Genomic DNA, 19,396 nt, shown 5'->3' on the forward strand with positions numbered 1-19,396 from the left:
TAGTCTCATTAAGATACCTGGATATACAGTGCCTTCGGAAAGTATTCAGACCCCTTGACTTTTTCCAAATGTTGTTACGTTACAGCCTTATTCTACAATGGATTACATTTTTTTAAAATCCTCAGCAGTGTACACACAATACCCCATAATGACAAAGTGAAAACAGGTTTTTAGAAATTTTACCAAATGAATTAAAAATAGAAAACAGAAATAACTTATTTACATAAGTATTCAGACCCTTTGCTATGAGACTCGAAATTGAGCTCAGGTGCATCCTGTTTCCATTGATCATTCTTGAGATGTTTCTATAACTTGATTGGAGTCCACCTGTGGTAAATTCAATTGATTGGACATGATTTGGAAAGGTACAACAACTATCTATAAACGGTCTCACAGTTGACAGTGCATGTCACAGCAAAAACCAAGCCATGAGGTCGAAGGAATTGTCTGTAGAGCTCCGAGACAAAATTGTGTCGAGGCACAGATCTGGGGAAGCGTACCAAAATATTTTTGCAGCATTGAAGGTCCCCAAGAACACAGTGGCCTCCGTCATTCTTAAATGGAAGAAGTTTGGAACCACCAAGACTCTTCATAGAGCTGGCCGCCCCGGCCAAACTGAGCAATCGGGGGAGAAGGGCCTTGGTCAGGGAGGTGACCAAGAACCCGATGGTCACTCTGACAGAGTTCTAGAGTTCCTCTGTGGAGATGGGAGAACCTTCCAGAAGGACAACCATCTCTGCAGCACTCCACCAATCAGGCCTTTATGGTAGAGTGGCCAGACGGAAGCCACTCCTCAGTAAAAGGCACATGACAGCCTGCTTGGAGTTTGCCAAAAGGCATCTGAAGACTTTCAGACCATGAGAAACAAGATTCTCTGGTCTGATGAAACTAATATTGAACTCTTTGGCCTGAATGCCAAGCGTCACGTCTGGAGGAAACCTGGCACCATCCCTACGGTGAAGCATGGTCGTGGCAGCATCATGCTGTGGGGATGTTTTTCAGCGGCAGGGACTGGGAGAGAATTGAGGCAAAGATTTATGGAGCAAAGTACAGAGAGATCCTTTATGAAAACATTCTCCAGAGTGCTCAGGCCCTCAGACTGGGGTGAAGGTTCACCTTCCAACAGGACAACGACCCTAAGCACACAGCCAAGACAACGCAGGAGTGGCTTTGGGACAAGTCTCTAAATGTCCTTGAGTGGCCCAGCCAGAGCCTGGACTTGAACCCGATCAGAATCTCTGGAGAGACCTGAAAATAGCTGTGCAGCAACACTCCCCATCCAACCTGACAGAGTTTGAGAGGATCTGCAGAGAAGAATGGGAGAAACTCCCCAAATACAGGTGTGCCAAGCTTGTAGCGTCATACCCAAGAAGACTTGAGGCTGTAGTCGCTGCCAAAGTGCTTCAACAAAGTACTGAGTAAGGGTCTGAATACTTATGTAAATGTGATATTTCAGTATTTATTATTATTAGCAGAAATCTTTGCTTTGTCAATATGGGGTATTGATGAGGAAAAAACACAAATTAATCAATTTTAGAATAAGGCTGTAACGTAACAAAATGTGGAATAAGTAAACGGGTCTGAATACTTTCCGAAGGCGCTGTACCTGAGAAACCTGGTAAAGTAAACTTTCACCAATCTTTATCCAAATCACAATTAAATGTCAGAGTTTGAAGGGAAGTGGTGACAGCTTACAATAGGATTTCACACTTTACAATAGGTGGAATGCTACTTTTTAAGTGCTACCCTAATTCCCTAGTAGACTGCTTCCAACCGCCGCCTGGGTCTTTAAAAGGGTTAATGGCTAATAGATAATGGCTAATTACAAATTGTTGCTAAATGGGCTAGTGTAGCATAATGAAGTAATTGCTAAGCTGCGGCTAATGTACCTCTACCCAACACAGTGACTTAATGGCTAATTATATGGAAGTGCTAGTGATGAATGTAATAGTGTCCTCTGTTCTATAGGCTAACAGTAGATACTGTAGAGAGGAAGAGGGGGAGGGATAAAGGAGAAAGAGCGACTGAAATGGTTGCCTGCTGCCAAGCATGTTGTGGTATCAGCAGCAGCAGTCATGTTTTGCTCTATATTCTTTCCAGCTTGTCTCCCTCAGAGCTTGTGGTCCTTTGAGTTTGTGTAGGCGTGGGTTTTAATACAGAGGATCTCTACAGCTTTTCATCCTTGACCCAAAAGCTTTTAACCTTTTTTTCGTTGTTGTATTTTATCCCCTTTTTCAAAAATCATCATTAGAGTAGCATCATGCAGCCTTACAATGTATTAAAAATCAAAACATATAGCCCAAGGTTTATAGAACAACTAAAGTTACATTAATAAATCTAAATTAAGCATATAGGAGTCCCTATTTCTTTGTAGCTCAGCTGGTAGAGCACGGCGCTTGTAACGCCAAGGTAGTGGGTTCGATCCCCGGGACCACCCATACACAAAAAAAATGTATGCACGAATGACTGTAAGTCGCTTTGGATAAAAGCGTCTGCTAAATGGCATATTATTATTATTATTATTTATTAACCGCTCAACACATAATAGCCGCATGTGCGCACTCCCTCAAATCATTTGGAGAAAAAGGCTTTTATTGTGAATGTGTAGGCTATATTACATGGATTTATTGTGAATGTGTAGGCTATATTACATGGATTTATTGTGAATGTGTAGGCTATATTACATGGATTTATTAGACTTTTTTAAATGTAGATGTTCCAAAGGTCTGCATCATTGGCTTGTAGGCTATTCTTAAATTCCATTCCTTACTAGATTTGTGTGTATTGGGTATATGTTGTGTAATTGTTAGATATTACTTGTTAGATATTACTGCGCTGTCGGAGCTAGAAGCACAAGCATTTCGCTACACCCGCAATAACATCTGCTAAACACGTGTATGTGACAAATAAAATTTGATTTGATTTGATGTGTGGAAGCCAGGAGATGCTAAATGTGTTTATGTTAATTAACGGTCAATTACCGTGAGGCCGACAGTTATTTACTTGACAATCATCGTGACCGCCACAGCCCTAGTGACAATTTAATCAATTTTAAATTCAGGCTGTAACACAACAAAATGTGGAAAAAGTCAAGGGGTTTGAATACTTTCTGAGGCACTGAATGGAGGGAATTTTGGCACAAAATGGCTACAATCAGAGCATCACCACATATGGTTGTTAAGGGGTGCAGAGCATTATTAGGGGTGAATCCTTACTTCGACTCAAGTCACATTTTCACTTAGTCAAGCATTGATGTCAATGGGAGACAAAGTGAAAATGTGACTACTTTGAAGTTAGGATTCACCAATTAGGGAATAGGATGTATTACCTCACAACAGTGGGATATGCTGTAAGATCTGATGAAAGTTGCGGTACATAAATGCAGTCTCATTTATTATTGAGTCAGATCATTTCCTTGTTGATTATTCAAGTCTTTCCCTCCGTTTCCCCTTTCAACATTACAGGGGTCAAAGGTCAGCTCAAAGGATATTTTATCTAATATTATCTGAAAATGACCATATCGACAGAGAGCGAACACGGGTGAACTTTCTGCTGCGTGTTGTTTTTGTTTGGAGCGGTGTGGCACCGTGACCTAGATACGCTCCAAACTTCCGTCTCCATAGTAACTCCCAATGTGAGAGCGAGCGAGCGATGTGATGCGTGCTGAATCCTGGATGTTATCTGCTCAGCCACCAGAGACATAAACAAGCCCACCCAACTAACCAACACTGCTGCTACCTACCGCTGCCTGCCTGCCACAGAGCACACTATGTACGAGACTAGTTATACGGTAGCAATGCACAGTCCACTCCTGGTAAATGCAGTGGCTTGGGTCTATAGTGAGAGTGTGCACTTATGCGGAGCGTGCAAATATCCTAAGTAAGCAAAATGAAAAACAAAAATAAATGTTGGGGATATTTGGGACTGGTGAAACCGCATTGCGTTTTTCGAAGAGATCGCAGGAGTTCACTGTACATAGCAACATACTATTCTGATTCTATATACTGTGTGTTCTTTATGTAGATATCCTGTCCTTTTCCTCTATCTGGCCACACGTGTAGAAACACACATTCTATCTCTTTGTCGTGTGCATATATTCTAGACCCACACCTGGTGCTTGAGAGGCCGACATGGAGAAGCCGTCTCTGTGATGTAGAATTCTGGTGAGAGGCTTGTGGGCAGAGAGAGGGATGGGTGGGAGGTGTAGGAATGGTAGCTCACACACAGACCTGGGCCCTTTATCTCTCTCTCACACACACACACACACACACACACACACACCACCCTGTGAGATGGGCAGTGTGTACCGTGGCCAGGTTGTGGAGAGAAGGAGACTGGGGAATATAGGACAGATCGTAACGGGTGGCTGCTGACAACAACTACTGTAGGTATTTCTGTTCCGGCTTCCAAACAAACCCAGTGGACTGTATAGTAGGTGTCTTGTCATTAGATGATTGTTATGTTGTCAGCCTGTGCAAATGCGCGCACACACACACACACACACACACACACATTAGTCATCTCTCTCCACAGTGCAGATGGTGGCTTAGCGTTTGCACACTGGGCCCTTTAAGTCCCGAGTGGGGGAAGAGAGGGAGAGAAGGAGAGCGGGATGGAGGGATGAAACAAGGAGAGAAGGATGAAGGGGAAACAATGCAGGCTGTTACCTGCCCCTGGAGGGAAGAGTAGATCTACCTCGTTAGGAGGCTGCCGCCGAGACCCTCACTCTCCCTTCCTTTCTGTCCCTCACTCTCTCCCTCACTCTCGCTCTCTCTCTCTCTCTCACTCTCTCTCAAACTCTATCCCTCTCCCTCCCTCCCGCCCTCTCTCCCTCCCTCCCTCCCTCCCTGCCTCTCTCTCTTTCCCACTCTATCCCTCTCTCCCTTCCTCTTTCTCGCTCTCTTTCTCTCTCTCTCTCCCTCCCTCTCTCTCTCTCTCTCTCTCTCTCTCTCTCTCTCTCTCTCTCTCTCTCTCTCTCCCCCTCCCTCCCTCCCTCCCTCCCTCTCTCTCTCTCTCTCTCGCTATCTCTCTCTCTCCCTCCCTACCTCGCTCTTTCCCTCCCTCCCTCTCCCTCCCTCTCTCTCTCCCTCTCATTCTCATGTTCACTCTCCCTGCGATGTTTACAAGTTTTCTGCCTTCCATGTGCCTCGCTGCAGGCTATGGGTGAGGTGAAGCAGGAAAAAAGCAGTTGATTTAAAATTCATGTTTTGTAGCGAGGGTGTCTGCGGAGATAGAGAGAGGAAGAGAGGGAGAGGAAGTGTGGAAGAGAGGAAGTGGAAGAGAGGGAGAGGAAGAGAGGGAGAGGAAGTGAGGGAGAGGAAGAGAGGGAGAGGAAGAGAGGGAGAAGAAGAGAGAGAGAGGAAGAGAGGGAGAGAGGGAGAGAGGGAGAGAGGGAGAGGAAGAGATGAAGTGGAAGAGATGGACAGGGAGAGAGGGACAGGGAGAGAGGAAGAGAGGGAGTGGAAGAGAGGGAGTAGAAGAGAGGAAGAGATGGAGTGGAAGAAAGGAAGAGGGAGAGGGAGAGGAAGAGGGAGTGGAAGAGAGGGAGAGGAAGAGAGGGAGTGGAAGAGAGGGAGAGGGAGAGGGAGAGGGAGAGAGGGAGTGGAAGAGAGGAAGTGGAAGAGAGGGAGAGGAAAAGAGGGAGAGGGAGGGAAAGGGAGAGAGGGACAGGGAGAGAGGAAGAGAGGGAGAGGAAGAGAGGGAGAGGAAGAGAGGGAGTGGAAGAGAGGGAGAGAGGGAGAGGAAGAGAGGAGCGAGGAAGAGAGGGAGAGGAAGAGAGGGAGTGGAAGAGAGGGAGGGAGAGAGGGAGAGGAAGAGATGGAGAGATGGAGGGAAAGGGAGAGAGGGACAGGGAGAGAGGAAGAGAGGGAGAGGAAGAGAGGGAGTGGAAGAGAGGGAGAGGAAGAGAGGGAGAGGGAGTGGAAGAGAGGAAGCGAGGAAGAGAGGGAGAGGAAGAGAGGGAGTGGAAGAGAGGGAGAGGGAGGGGGAGAGAAGAGAGGGAGAGGAAGAGAGGGAGAGAGAGGGAGTGGAAGAGAGGGAGAGGGAGGGAAGAGAGGAGAGAGGAAGAGAGGGAGAGGAAGAGAGGGAGGGAGAGGGAGGGAGAGGGAGAGGAAGAGATGGAGAGGAAGAGAGGGAGTGGAAGAGAGGGAGGGGGAGAGGGAGAGGAAGAGATGGAGAGGAAGAGAGGGAGTGGAAGAGAGGGAGGGGGAGAGGGAGAGGAAGAGAGGGAGAGGAAGAGAGGGAGAGGAAGAGATGGAGAGGGAGAGGAAGAGAGGGAGTGGAAGAGAGAGAGGGAGAGGAAGAGAGGGAGAGGAAGAGAGGGAGTGGAAGAGAGGGAGGGGGAGAGGGAGAGGAAGAGAGGGAGAGGAAGAGAGGGAGAGGAAGAGATGGAGAGGGAGAGGAAGAGAGGGAGTGGAAGAGAGAGAGGGAGAGGAAGAGAGGGAGTGGAAGAGAGGAAGTGGAAGAGAGGGAGAGGAAGAGAGGGAGAGGAAGAGAGGGAGAGGGAGAGAGGGAGTGGAAGAGAGGGAGAGAGGGAGTGGAAGAGAGGAAGAGAGGGAGTGGAAGAAAGGAAGAGAGGGAGAGGGAGAGAGGGAGTGGAAGAGAGGAAGAGAGGGAGAGAGGGAGAGGAAGAGAGGGAGTGGAAGGGTTTCAAAAGAGCTATAGAGCAAAATAGAGAGAATAGAGAAAACTATGACCGAAATAAAATCTTACAGCCTCTTAGTGTGTGTGTTAGCGTGTGTGTATGTGTGTGTGTGCAATCGTGTGTGCACGCACGAGCTTGTGTGCGTGCGTGCATTCGTCTGTCTGTGTGTGTGTGTAAGCCGGCCCCCTGAAGCAGACAGTGTGCTGTGGTCCGTCCAGGCCTGTTGTCCAGAGATAGCGCTGGGCTGTTGTGTTGCTACCCACTTATCAGCCCTGTACTCACACAAAGGGGAGGGAGAAACCTGCACACACACACACTCCTCTGTCTTCTGCTCGTTAAGTCCTGTCCCAAACACTGCAGCTCCACCATTAGTCTAGAACAGACATACTGATATGTGGGTTCATCTCAAGTATCGGTTTGACAATATCACAACATTATGTTTGTGCTAGTTGACTAGCTTGTTGTCCATCTTCTTTTTAAATAAGGAGAAAATTGGTTTTCAGCACTTTTATTTCCATGACTGATCAAAACTTGTTTTCTCATGGCTCTCTCTTGTCTCTCTGCAGCAGACATATGGTGAGCAATCGTGAGAATCACAATATATATAGAATCATGAGAATCACAATTCATATAGAATCATGAGAATCACAATACATTGAGAATCATGAGAATCACAATACATATAGAATAATGAGTATCACAATACATATAGAATAATGAGAATCACAATATATATAAAATCATAATCACAATACATATAGAATCATGAGAATCACAATACAAATAGAATCGTGAGAAACGGAATACATATCGTATCGGCACCTTGGTATGGTGATATGGAATGGTGATGTCTCTGGCAGTTCCCAGCCCTAATCCCAATACTGTAACAGAGAATGTGGCTTCCTCCCATTGTCTCCTTCCTTTCATATGATAACAGTGGAGAGACTAAAGCAAGATCAATTCCTGGTGGATCACCTGCCATGAATCATCCATCTATCATCTATGTACTGAGCTGCCCTTCTTTGCCAGGTCTTCCTTGTGAAAGAGGTCTTCTGACCTGACGTGTGTGTGGTGTGTGTGTGTGTGTGTGTGTGTGTGTGTGTGTGTGTGTGTGTGTGTGTGTGTGTGTGTGTGTGTGTGTGTGTGTGTGTGTGTGTGTGTTTGCGTGCGTGTTTGTGTGATACTATGTCAGTATTCTTGGATAAGGGCACACAGTACTTCGTCCTCATATAACCAGAGTTTGTTAGAAGCATCTTGACTATCCTGAGGCCATCGCTGAGCAGAGGGAAGCATCTTGACCATCCTGAGGCCATCGCTGAGCAGAGGGAGCACAGAATGACGGATGAGAGGAGAGGAGAGGTGAATGGTAAGAGCAAATCCTTTGAGGACACTTACCTGGAAAGGAGAGAGAGACAGAAGAAGCAAGGGCGTGTCATATTTACGTCACTGACCTTCAGAAGCCTGCAGTCTGTACCGAGAAGTAGAGAGTATATGGGGACAAGCTATGATAGAGGGTTATTATAGCGAGATGATTATATTGTAGGTTCACACAGTGAGTGTGTTCCCTTCACACAAACCCTCTCCTGCTCTTTCTATGAAACTAATACAAAGCTGTTGAGAACTGCAGAACTCTGGATTAAATGGTAATATACTGTTTCAATTAAGAAAGTAATGCTGTTCTGTAACTTTGTCTCAAAGCACATTTGGCAGAGAGATAGTTTAAAATGGCATGGCAAAAAAACGACAAAAGTTAAACAAAACTAATGGAACGGGAACTGCAGAGTAGAGAGGGAGGAAATGGACTGTACTCAGAATGTCCATGTTTTAAAGGGGGGACTGAATTAAACTGTCCCATTACTCTGACAGCTAGACCTGCAGGCTTCCTCTAAACCACTGGGGGGGAGGGATCAAATGAGTTGTTTCCTGATTAACACTTTGCTCCAGTTTGTTGCCCATAGGCACAGATCTAGGATCAGCTTACTATCCTCATCCTAAACTTTTACCATTAGGGATGGAGAAGCAATACTGATCTTTGGATCAGCTTATAAGGGCAACTTCATCCTATACTGACTAGAATAGTTTTGGTATGGATGGCTAATTCCAATGGCTTGCTTTAATCTGTATCCCAAATGGCACTCTAGTCCCTATATTTCACTATGGTCCCTGGTCCAAAAAAAGTGTGCTACATAGGGAATAGAGTGCTATTTGGGATGTAGGCTTTGTTAATGGTTCAGAAGTACTGTGATATAACCACTCACTACTCCCAGCAGAACACCATGACACACCATGACAAACCATGACATCACACGCACACACTCTCACACACACACACACACACACACACACACTCCCTGGCAAGCTTGATGGATACTTGGTCTTTTAAGTGGAGTGAGTCACACACACACATACTACGTTGATATGAAGTGCTGTCCTAGATACAGCTGCTTGCAACAGGTGCCTCATCATAATCATACACAGGATGTTGTGATGGAGAGGAAGTTGTGTGGGTGTGGATGAGTGGGTGGGTGGGTGGGTGGGTGGTTTGGTTTCATTGTAACCCTAAACCTAACCCATAAGCCTAAAAAAGCATTTTCCCTTGTGGGGACCGGCGAAATGTCCCCACTTGTCTGTGTGTGTAGAGGGGAGTATAGTTTTTGTGTGTGTATATCAATGCATGATTTTAAGAGGAAGAGATTTCATGCAAATATCATATTATGGTTCCATGGAGGCCACTGGTGTGTGTGTTAGTGTCAGTGTTATTCACACACACACAGCAGTGGCCTCCATGGAACCGTAATATGAGATAAGCATCTCTTCCTCTTAAAATCATGCATTGATATCAGGAAGTCACCCAGGATGGCGCAAAAGGTTGCCGTCTTACGAGCTCCGACCCAACTTTGCTACTTAGTGACACTTTTTTTGTGTTTGGGTCATTCCATGTTATTTCAGCAAGCCATGTCACCCACCATCTCAGATTGTTCTGAAATCATTTCTGTAGTTAGAAACACATAAGATTAACATTCCTGAAATGTTGTTGAAATATAATTTGATCTCTGAGGATTTAAGCTTATTGATTGCACCCCAATTGGCCATTTTAATTTATAGGATTCATATAATCTTCAATAAATATAGTACCTTACATCCGATTGGGCCAAAATTCTTCCTAACAATGAGTTAGACGAGGAATCCAATAAAATTATAAGTAACCACCCACAGACCCCCCACACTCCAACAACCAGTATCAGTTCTCTATGTCTGTAGTATAGAGCTGCGGCTTGGAGTATTGCTTCTTCATCCTTTGTAATGTATTCCCTGTGATTCTGGTGATGTTTCTTTCCCCATGTTCAGAGAAATTAGACGTTGAAGTCACTTGCATTCTATACCATACATTTGTGTGACAGTACCAAGTTTTTCCCACCAGATGCCGCTGTTCCTGCTACTGCCACCACACCCTTTTATCAATTTTGCTGGTCTCTTGTGTTTATTAAATGGAGCACAACATTTTCTTTGCAAATTTGGGTAGAAAACCAATAGCAGAAAAAAACATCACCAGGTACACAGGGAATACATTACAAAGGTTGAAGCTTAATTTCTCAGAGATTAAATTATATTTTAACAAAATTATGTTTCAGGCTACAGAAACGATTTCAGAACAATCTGACGGTAGGTGATGAAATCCTCTTTCTTGTGCATTTGAGGTGGAAGGACTTGTTTATCTAAACTTTTTTTTGTACAGAACGTTCATGCTATTATCATGGTACTGCTACTCCTTGTACAGTATATAGCTTCATTCCTGTGTTTTATTTCTTATATGTGTTTTATGTTTCTTATTTAACTCTGCATCGTTGAGAAAAAGCTTGTAAGGAAGCGTTTCACTGGAAGGTCTACTACCTACACGTGTTGTGATCGGCAAATAAAACTAGATGTGATTTGATTTTGAGAAATTTGTGTTTCACTGTTCATTTGAAATGAGTAACTCTTCCTTGTATTTCAAAGCAACAAGCGGGTAAAAGCAGCTGGTGCAGTCTCTCCGCTCTAGGAGCAGGAGCAAGTTTTCACTAGATCACAAAAGTGTTGATCCTGTCTATGATCTCACAATGAGCCACAACAGTAGGACACCACTTGAGCTGAATTCCTGCAAATACTCTTTGTTGTCTCCGCCCATCTCTCTCATCCATTCCCATGTTATTATTATTTAGAACATTTAAATCCCTTTGTGTGTGTGTGTGTGTGTGTGTGTGTGTGTGTGTGTGTGTGTGTGTGTGTGTGTGTGTGTGTGTGTGTGTGTGTGTGTGTGTGTGTGTGTGTGTGTGTGTGTGTGTGTGGTGGAGGGGAGACACTTCCCTTTGCATGCAGTCTTAGCAGTTGGCAATGAGGCAATTAACCCAAAACAATCTAATTAACAGAGAGGAGGAATTACTGCACACTAAGCCCCAATTACCCACCACATACAAACGCACATCATCAAACTTACGTCACCGCATTCGTTACTCATCACTGCATTCAACGCTATGTTTTAGATGAGTTACTTTTGCACTAATCACAATTGTGCCATTGGTGCCAATGGCAGTTAACTGTGACGTGTGCCTCTATATGTGTTATGGTGACATAAGCATGCTAAGTGCTGAGCCCCTGGGTCATACAAGCCCTGTAAATGGGACACATTCATCTCAGTGATATGAATAATGTGTAAGGACACAGTGATGCATTCACAGTGATGGTTCATCTCAATATTCTAATAAAAAGCATGAGCTGGCGCTCACCCAGAGAACATTATTTAGTGTATAGGTGCTGACTAACAGGGAATAAACTGTAAGCTATAAAAATAAAGAGAGTTGCACACTCCATATGTATAACCTCCCAGTCATTTATTGGGTAAGAAACACCAACGTTTCGGCATCATCTCAATAGTCTAAAATGGCTTCCTCTTCTTATCCTCTTTCGTTTCGGCATCATCTCAATAGTCTAAAATGGCTTCCTCTTCTTATCTTCTTTCATTCACCTGCTCTCATTTGAAAACACCAGGGATTGAAGCTATACACAGGGAGTACCAGTACCATAACACCAGGGATTGAAGCTATACACAGGGAGTACCAGTACCATAACACCAGGGATTGAAGCTATACACAGGGAGTACCAGTACCATAACACCAGGGATTGAAGCTATACACAGGGAGTACCAGTACCATAACACCAGGGATTGAAGCTATACACAGGGAGTACCAGTACCATAACACCAGGGATTGAAGCTATACACAGGGAGTAACCCCAGGGATTTGGGGGGATCAATAGGGAAGGAGACTTGCTTTCACCTGCCCAACTCTTCCACGTCGGTGAGAACGGAAGGAAAGGAGATAAGTAGAGGAAGCCACTTTAGACTATTGAGATGCACCCCTTAACCTTAGACTATTGAGATGAAACCTTTAACTTTAGACTATTGAGATACACCCTTTAACTTTAGACTATTGAGATGCAACCTTTAACCTTAGACTATTGAGATGCAACCTTTAACCTTAGACTATTGAGATGCAACCTTTAACTTTAGACTATTGAGATGCAACCTTTAACTTTAGACTATTGAGATACACCCTTTAACTTTAGACTATTGAGATGCAACCTTTAACTTTAGACTATTGAGATACACCCTTTAACTTTAGACTATTGAGATGAAACCTTTAACTTTAGACTATTGAGATACACCCTTTAACTTTAGACTATTGAGATGCAACCTTTAACCTTAGACTATTGAGATGCAACCTTTAACCTTAGACTATTGAGATGCAACCTTTAACCTTAGACTATTGAGATGCAACCTTTAACTTTAGACTATTGAGATGCAACCTTTAACTTTAGACTATTGAGATACACCCTTTAACTTTAGACTATTGAGATACACCCTTTCATTTCAGACTATTGAGATGCACCCTTTAATTTCAGACTATTGAGATGCAACCTTTAACTTTAGACTATTGAGATGCACCCTTTAATTTTAGACTATTGAGATGCACCCTTTAACTTTAGACTATTGAGATGCACCCTTTAATTTTAGACTATTGAGATGCACCCTTTAACTTTAGACTATTGAGATGCACCCTTTAATTTTAGACTATTGAGATGCACCCTTTAACTTTAGACTATTGAGATGCACCCTTTAATTTTAGACTATTGAGATGCACCCTTTAACTTTAGACTATTGAGATGCACCCTTTAATTTTAGACTATTGAGATGCACCCTTTAACTTTAGACTATTGAGATGCACCCTTTAATTTTAGACTATTGAGATACACCCTTTAACTTTAGACTATTGAGATACACCCTTTAACTTTAGACTATTGAGATGCAACCTTTAACTTTAGACTATTGAGATGCACCCTTTCATTTCAGACTATTGAGATGCACCCTTTAATTTCAGACTATTGAGATGCAACCTTTAACCTTAGACTATTGAGATGCAACCTTTAACCTTAGACTATTGAGATGCAACCTTTAACTTTAGACTATTGAGATGCAACCTTTAACTTTAGACTATTGAGATACACCCTTTAACTTTAGACTATTGAGATACACCCTTTAACTTTAGACTATTGAGATGCAACCTTTAACTTTAGACTATTGAGATGCACCCTTTCATTTCAGACTATTGAGATGCACCCTTTAATTTCAGACTATTGAGATGCAACCTTTAACTTTAGACTATTGAGATGCACCCTTTAATTTTAGACTATTGAGATGCACCCTTTAACTTTAGACTATTGAGATGCACCCTTTAATTTCAGACTATTGAGATGCAACCTTTAACTTTAGACTATTGAGATGCACCCTTTAATTTTAGACTATTGAGATGCACCCTTTAACTTTAGACTATTGAGATGCACCCTTTAATTTTAGACTATTGAGATGCACCCTTTAACTTTAGACTCATGACCGTCTCCTGTTTGTCATCAAATGCACGAAATGACTCCCTGGGGTTGTTAAGCAATGAACTCACAGCCATGTTCACTGCCAAGAATATGATACCCAAGAGTGTTTCCAACTGTCAGTATCTAACTATGCATGGACATACGTTTCATCCCTTTTGTTTTCAGACCACCGTGATAAAACATTGAAGGAATATTTGAAGGAAACATTGATATATATATATTTTTTTAATTGAGTGCATTTTTTCACCAGTTTTACAAATCCCTTTTTACCTCCAACACAAGAACTAGAGGAAGGCAAAACACCTTTCTATCTTCCTCCCTTCCTTCTGCTATTTATCTTCCTGTTATCTTCCCCTCTTTTCTCCCTTTCTCTTTTATCCCACTGCTCTCTCTGTCTCTCTCTCTCTCTCTCTTTCCTCTCTCTCTCTCTCTCTCTCTCTCTTTCCTCTCTCTGTCTCTCTCTCTCTCTCTGTCTGTCTCTCTCTCTCTCTCTCTCTCTCTCTTTTCTCTCTCTCTCTTTCCTCTCTCTCTCTCTCTCCCTGTCTGTCTCTCTCTCTTTCCTATGTCTCTCTCTGTCACAGTAGTTTGTTAATAATTAATGTGTATCCTGCTAGCTGGTGGATATGGATCATATGAGAGGGTGAGATACTCCTCCTCTCCTCCTCTCCTCTTCTCTCATCTCTTCTCCTCTTCTCTCCTCTATTCTCCTCTTCTCATCTCCTCTATTCTCCTCTTCTCATCTCCTCTTTTCTCCTCTTCTCATCTCTTCTCCTTTCCTCTTTTCTCCTCTTCTCATCTCTTCTCCTCTTCTCTCCTCTCTTCTCCTCTTCTCTTCTCCTCATCTCTTCTCCTCTACTCTCCTCTTCTCTTCTACTCATTTCTCCTCTCCTCTCCCAGTGCCCCTCTCTCTCATGCCCTCTCTCTGCACAGACGTACCTATCGTTCACTACACCATCTTGCAAGACATTGCATTACGTTGGATTAAATTACTTTATTTCATGTGAGCTCCATAGAGGATCTTCAAGGACCTGGCACTAAACTGCACTGCCATACCATAATGTACACTACACCGTGTTGCATGGCAATACATTGCAATAGGTTATGTTTTATCATCACACGTGAGCACAGTTGGGGCTTGTGTTATCCCTAGAGCCCTGTCACTGAACTGCTTCACCATCCCATACTGGACATGACACTACAATGTATTTCTTTCTACGGTAAGTTGCATCCTCACACGTGAGCACAGTGGAGGCTGATGAATAGGGCAACACAGAATCTGCGAGGACTGTAAATGTATTGATCTGCACATATTAAATTATCTTCTGAAGTTTGGTTAACCTTCTCTCGTTGGGGTACTACTAAGCTATATGGAATAGTTTAAAGAAGGTCATACCAAGGATCATTTCGCGATTTGATTTTCAATTTTAAGACCCCTTGAAGTATCCCAATAAAGATATACACATTTTATTTGATGAACAATTATTTTTGGCCTTATTGCTTTTAGCCCATACAAACGCATTCATTAACAGATTCACTACATGGAACAACAGATAGTCCCCCCCAAAAAAATCAAAAGGAAGTTTGTTCTGAAGTGACTGTCCTATATCTGAGAGATATAAGAAAGATCAGGATTATCTTCTTTTTTTTTTTTTTTACATGTATGAACCCCTCATTTTTGTCACTAAACAGTCTCCAGATATACTTCCATATCTTTTTTCAACTGGTACCGGGGGACCTTCAGACGAGTCTTGTGAGGCCTGTGGGCGTCCTAAAGCAAAACAACCAACATGTACATACGTGTTTGTGAGAGTCTTTCACCACACAGCAGGGGTCATATTAGTGTGTTGTCAAAACTGTTCAGACACTACAGACAGAAGTTGGCAGATCGGCTGTAACGACTTCAGACGAGTCCCAAGACGCTTGTGGGGGTCGTAGAGAAAAACGGAGAACACCACCGTGTTCGTGAGAGTCTCATCTTTCCATAGAGGCTAAACTGTTCGGACGCTACAGACGCTTTTGTCAGAAGACCGATTTTCAGGATCTCATGGTCTGACAAACACCGCTCTGTCACCTTTCCCCGCAGATGCGGAAGTGTTACATATGTGGATGCGGTGGATTGAGAAGCATCCAATGCAAACAGACATCTCTATCTTAAACTGACAGCTTTTTTTATTATTATTATTATTATGCTAATTAATTTTCGTCGGGGGCGCGGACATCGACCTTAGGGCGTTGCACTGTCACCACAGTATACATGATCACTGCAGATTAACCATACTCTAACTCGCACAGCAGCCTTCCACGCTTAGAAAGAAGGGTTGTTTTGAGTAATCCAGAAACCTGTTACTCAAGCTTAAAGCTGGAATCCTTGATGGTGAACTGCCACGCACGCTTTAAGGGCCGTTGTCCTAGAGTGTGTTGTTTTTACCATCATGGACTGTAGTGGAGCTTCAGTATAGCTGGAGCATTGCAGTGGAATGTAACACAAGGGTTGATGATGATGATGATGATGTGATCAATAATAATGGCGATCAGGATTATGATGATGATGAAAGGTGATGATGATGATGATGATGACTGAAGGGATTATGATGATGATGACTGAAGGGATTATGATGATGATGACTGAAGGGATTATGATGATGATGACTGAAGGGATTATGATGATGATAAAAGGTGATGATGATGATGACTGAAGGGATTATAATGATGATGACAAGAGATTATGATGATGATGACTGAAGGGATTATGATGACGATGACTGAAGGGATTATGATGATGATGAAAGGTGATGATGACTGAAGGGATTATAATGATGATGACAAGGGATTATGATGATGATGACTGAAGGGATTATGATGATGATGAAAGGTGATGATGATGATGACAGAAGGGATTATGATGATGATGATGATGACTGAAGGGATTATGATGATGATGACTGAAGGGATTATAATGATGATAGTGATGATAACAATAGCGATAATGATGAGGACGCTCTCATCACCTCCGTAATGACATGAGGGAGAGGGCTAATCTCTCATCACCTCCGTAATGACCTGAGAGAGAGGGCTAATCTCTCATCACCTCCGTAATGACCTGAGAGAGAGGGCTAATCTCTCATCACCTCCGTAACGACCTGAGAGAGAGGGCTAATCTCTCATCACCGCCGTAATGACCTGAGAGAGAGGGGTAATCTCTCATCACCGCCGTAATGACCTGAGAGAGAGGGGTAATCTCTCATCACCGCCGTAATGACCTGAGAGAGAGGGGTAATCTCTCATCACCGCCATAATGACCTGAGAGAGAAGGGTATGCTCTCATCACCCCTCTCTCTCAGGTCATTACGGCGGTGATGAGAGCGTACCCCTCTCTCTCTCTGGTCTAGTCTGTCTATAGATCAGTCCTGCTCCACCCTAACTGCCACTGCCCACTCTTTTAGCGATAGTACCCACAGAGGAAAGATTCATGATATAATTAAAATAAGCTTGTCTAACACTCGCTTTCCCCCCCCCATCCTCTCTCCCCTCTCTTCCCTCTCACGCTCTCGCTCCCCTCTCTCTCTCTCTTTCTCTCTCTCTTCTCTCCCATCTCTCCCCCCTCTTTCTCTCTCTTTCACACTCTCTGCCCTCTCTCTCCCCGCGTCTCGCTCTTTCTCACTCTCTCTCCCCTCTCTCGCTCTCTCCCCCCTCTCTCTCCAGATCAGTCGTGTTTTAAAACCGGGAGGTCGTTTCCTGTCTGTAACCTTCGCCCAGCCTCACTTCAGGAAGCGGCTCTACGCTCGCCATGACTACGGCTGGTCTGTATGTACCCGTAGCTACGGAGACGGCTTCCAATACTTCCTGTATGTGCTGACCAAAGGGAAGGAGCTTAGTCCAGAGGATGCCACTCTGGAGAGAAGGCTATTGGAGGAGGCCCAAGACCCACCCAATGAGGTCAGGACCCAGGAAGCAGACACTGAGGCCTTCCTGGATTGTATTGACCTATAGGAGACGGGATCTTAATGGACTCTACAACAGACCACAAGTGACTTAACTCTCACTGTTTGCCATTATGCCTTCAAATACTTTTTTTATCCACTGTGGCTTTTGAACCTGTCCTTATATTGTGATTACATTTTATGATTCTGTAATGTATGTAGGTTTTTTCAAGTGAAAACATCTTTCATTAAAACGACATAAAGGCCAGTCATTTCTGTATCATTGGTGTTCCATCAAATCGTCATTATATTGTTAACCTAATCATCCATCATTGGAAGTTTTGTGAGACCCCACACTACAAGCTTCTCTGGACAGTCTGTATAAAACCCCATTAACATGACACTAGCATCCTCCTGGTATTTGTGAAAGAAAAATCAGATCAAATGAAGCTATTGGTTTCTGCTGCAGCTTAAATATACAGCACAGAGCCATGCAGAGAGGCAGGGAGCTACGGCTCCATTGATAAAGTAGAAATCATTTATTTTTAATTCTCTGCTGAAATGTAATTACTGTCTATTTTTAAGACTTAAAAAAAAAGGTTTCTGATGTCTCAGCAGACAGGCTCCTCTCTCTTTCTGCTGAGTGTGCTGGAGAGATTTGCAAAGATTTGGTGTCACACAACTATTGTTGTGTAGCTAGCGTCTACCTTAATGCATTAGCACCATTTTGTGCCTCAACAGTCAATACTGCCTGATAGTGTGAGTGTTCAAAACACTCGGTGGACCTCGTTGTGAAAGAAACAATTGAACTCATTAAGAACCTCTCAGTGCCAATACACAAAGTGTACACACACACACACACACACACACACACACAGGGCTCTATTTTAACAAACTGAAGGCAGAGGTAAATCTAAGCGTAGGCGGTAGCTCTATAGGTTCAGGGGTGTCTCCGAAATATTTGAGCTATTTTCACTATTATAATTATCGGCGCACTTGGTGGCGTTGGCGCAAAAGGGCTGGGTTTTGATGAATATACAAGTTGTAGGTGTGTCAGGCTTGGCCCCTCACTAGCCAAACTGAACGTGCTCCATCGCTAAATGTGTGGTTGCTTCAAGTTGTGCATTTATGGTCTTCTATGGATTGCCTTGGAATCAACTTCAATTCCAATGTTAGTCCCGTTATAGTTTGTTAAATGGCTTACAGAAACGAAATAACAAAATGTACACCTATCTTTGCTAAATACCTTAACTTGAAATCATTTGCAGTCCACATTGTTCTAAGTAATTGCATGGCTTCAATAGCATTCACACTGATATAGGGGCTAGGCCGACTGTAAATTGCATTATGGCTGAGCATGGACATGCCAAACATTGTCAATAAGCAAGATTAAATTAATTATTGATAAGGCCTAAAAAGAGAGCAAATAATTCTAATCAAATTCTAAACAAAACAAACAACAACTTGTTTTAAATAGGCTAAAGGCTATGTCCCATGTATCTCAGATGGGTTCGATTCCCACGGGGGACCAGTACGAAAATGTATGCGTTCACTACTGTATGTCTCTCTAGATAAGAGCGTCTGCTAAATCACTAAAATGTCTAATGTAAATGTATGTCACACTTGCAGGCACCATAATTTCTCCCTGTGGGCATATCATATTAAAACAACGCAGACTATGGAGGGTTTTACACACATCCAAACTTTTCATAGTAACTGGACAAAGATCCAATATTAAGAGACAGTGAGAATGTCCACTCACCGTTATACTGCTCCCAAATAGGCTATGTTTTATGAACATACTCGGAACCATTTTACAAATCACATCGCATTCACACCACATCTCCAGAAGTTGCATTGCACGCGCCAGGACGTTGTAACCATAAAACCAGGAAGGTGAATCATTGTAATA

The 19,396-nt window shown here is 43.3% G+C and overlaps 1 protein-coding gene across 3 annotated transcripts in view; it reads left to right on the forward strand.

The window, feature by feature from the left end:
• ece2a (endothelin converting enzyme 2a) overlaps positions 1-17,746 on the forward strand; it is a 206,098-nt gene extending 188,352 nt beyond the window's left edge. For all 3 annotated transcript variants that reach the window (XM_041842559.1, XM_041842558.1, XM_041842560.1), the window contains exon 4: positions 17,267-17,746. In XM_041842559.1, coding sequence (XP_041698493.1) covers positions 17,267-17,554 — 288 coding nt within the window. In that variant the 3' untranslated portion in view covers positions 17,555-17,746. The remainder of the gene's footprint in view (positions 1-17,266) is intronic.
• The last annotated feature ends 1,650 nt before the right edge of the window (positions 17,747-19,396 follow it).

The sequence above is a fragment of the Coregonus clupeaformis genome, chromosome 21, assembly GCF_020615455.1.
Source record: "Coregonus clupeaformis isolate EN_2021a chromosome 21, ASM2061545v1, whole genome shotgun sequence".
NCBI classification, from domain to species: Eukaryota; Metazoa; Chordata; class Actinopteri; order Salmoniformes; family Salmonidae; genus Coregonus; species Coregonus clupeaformis.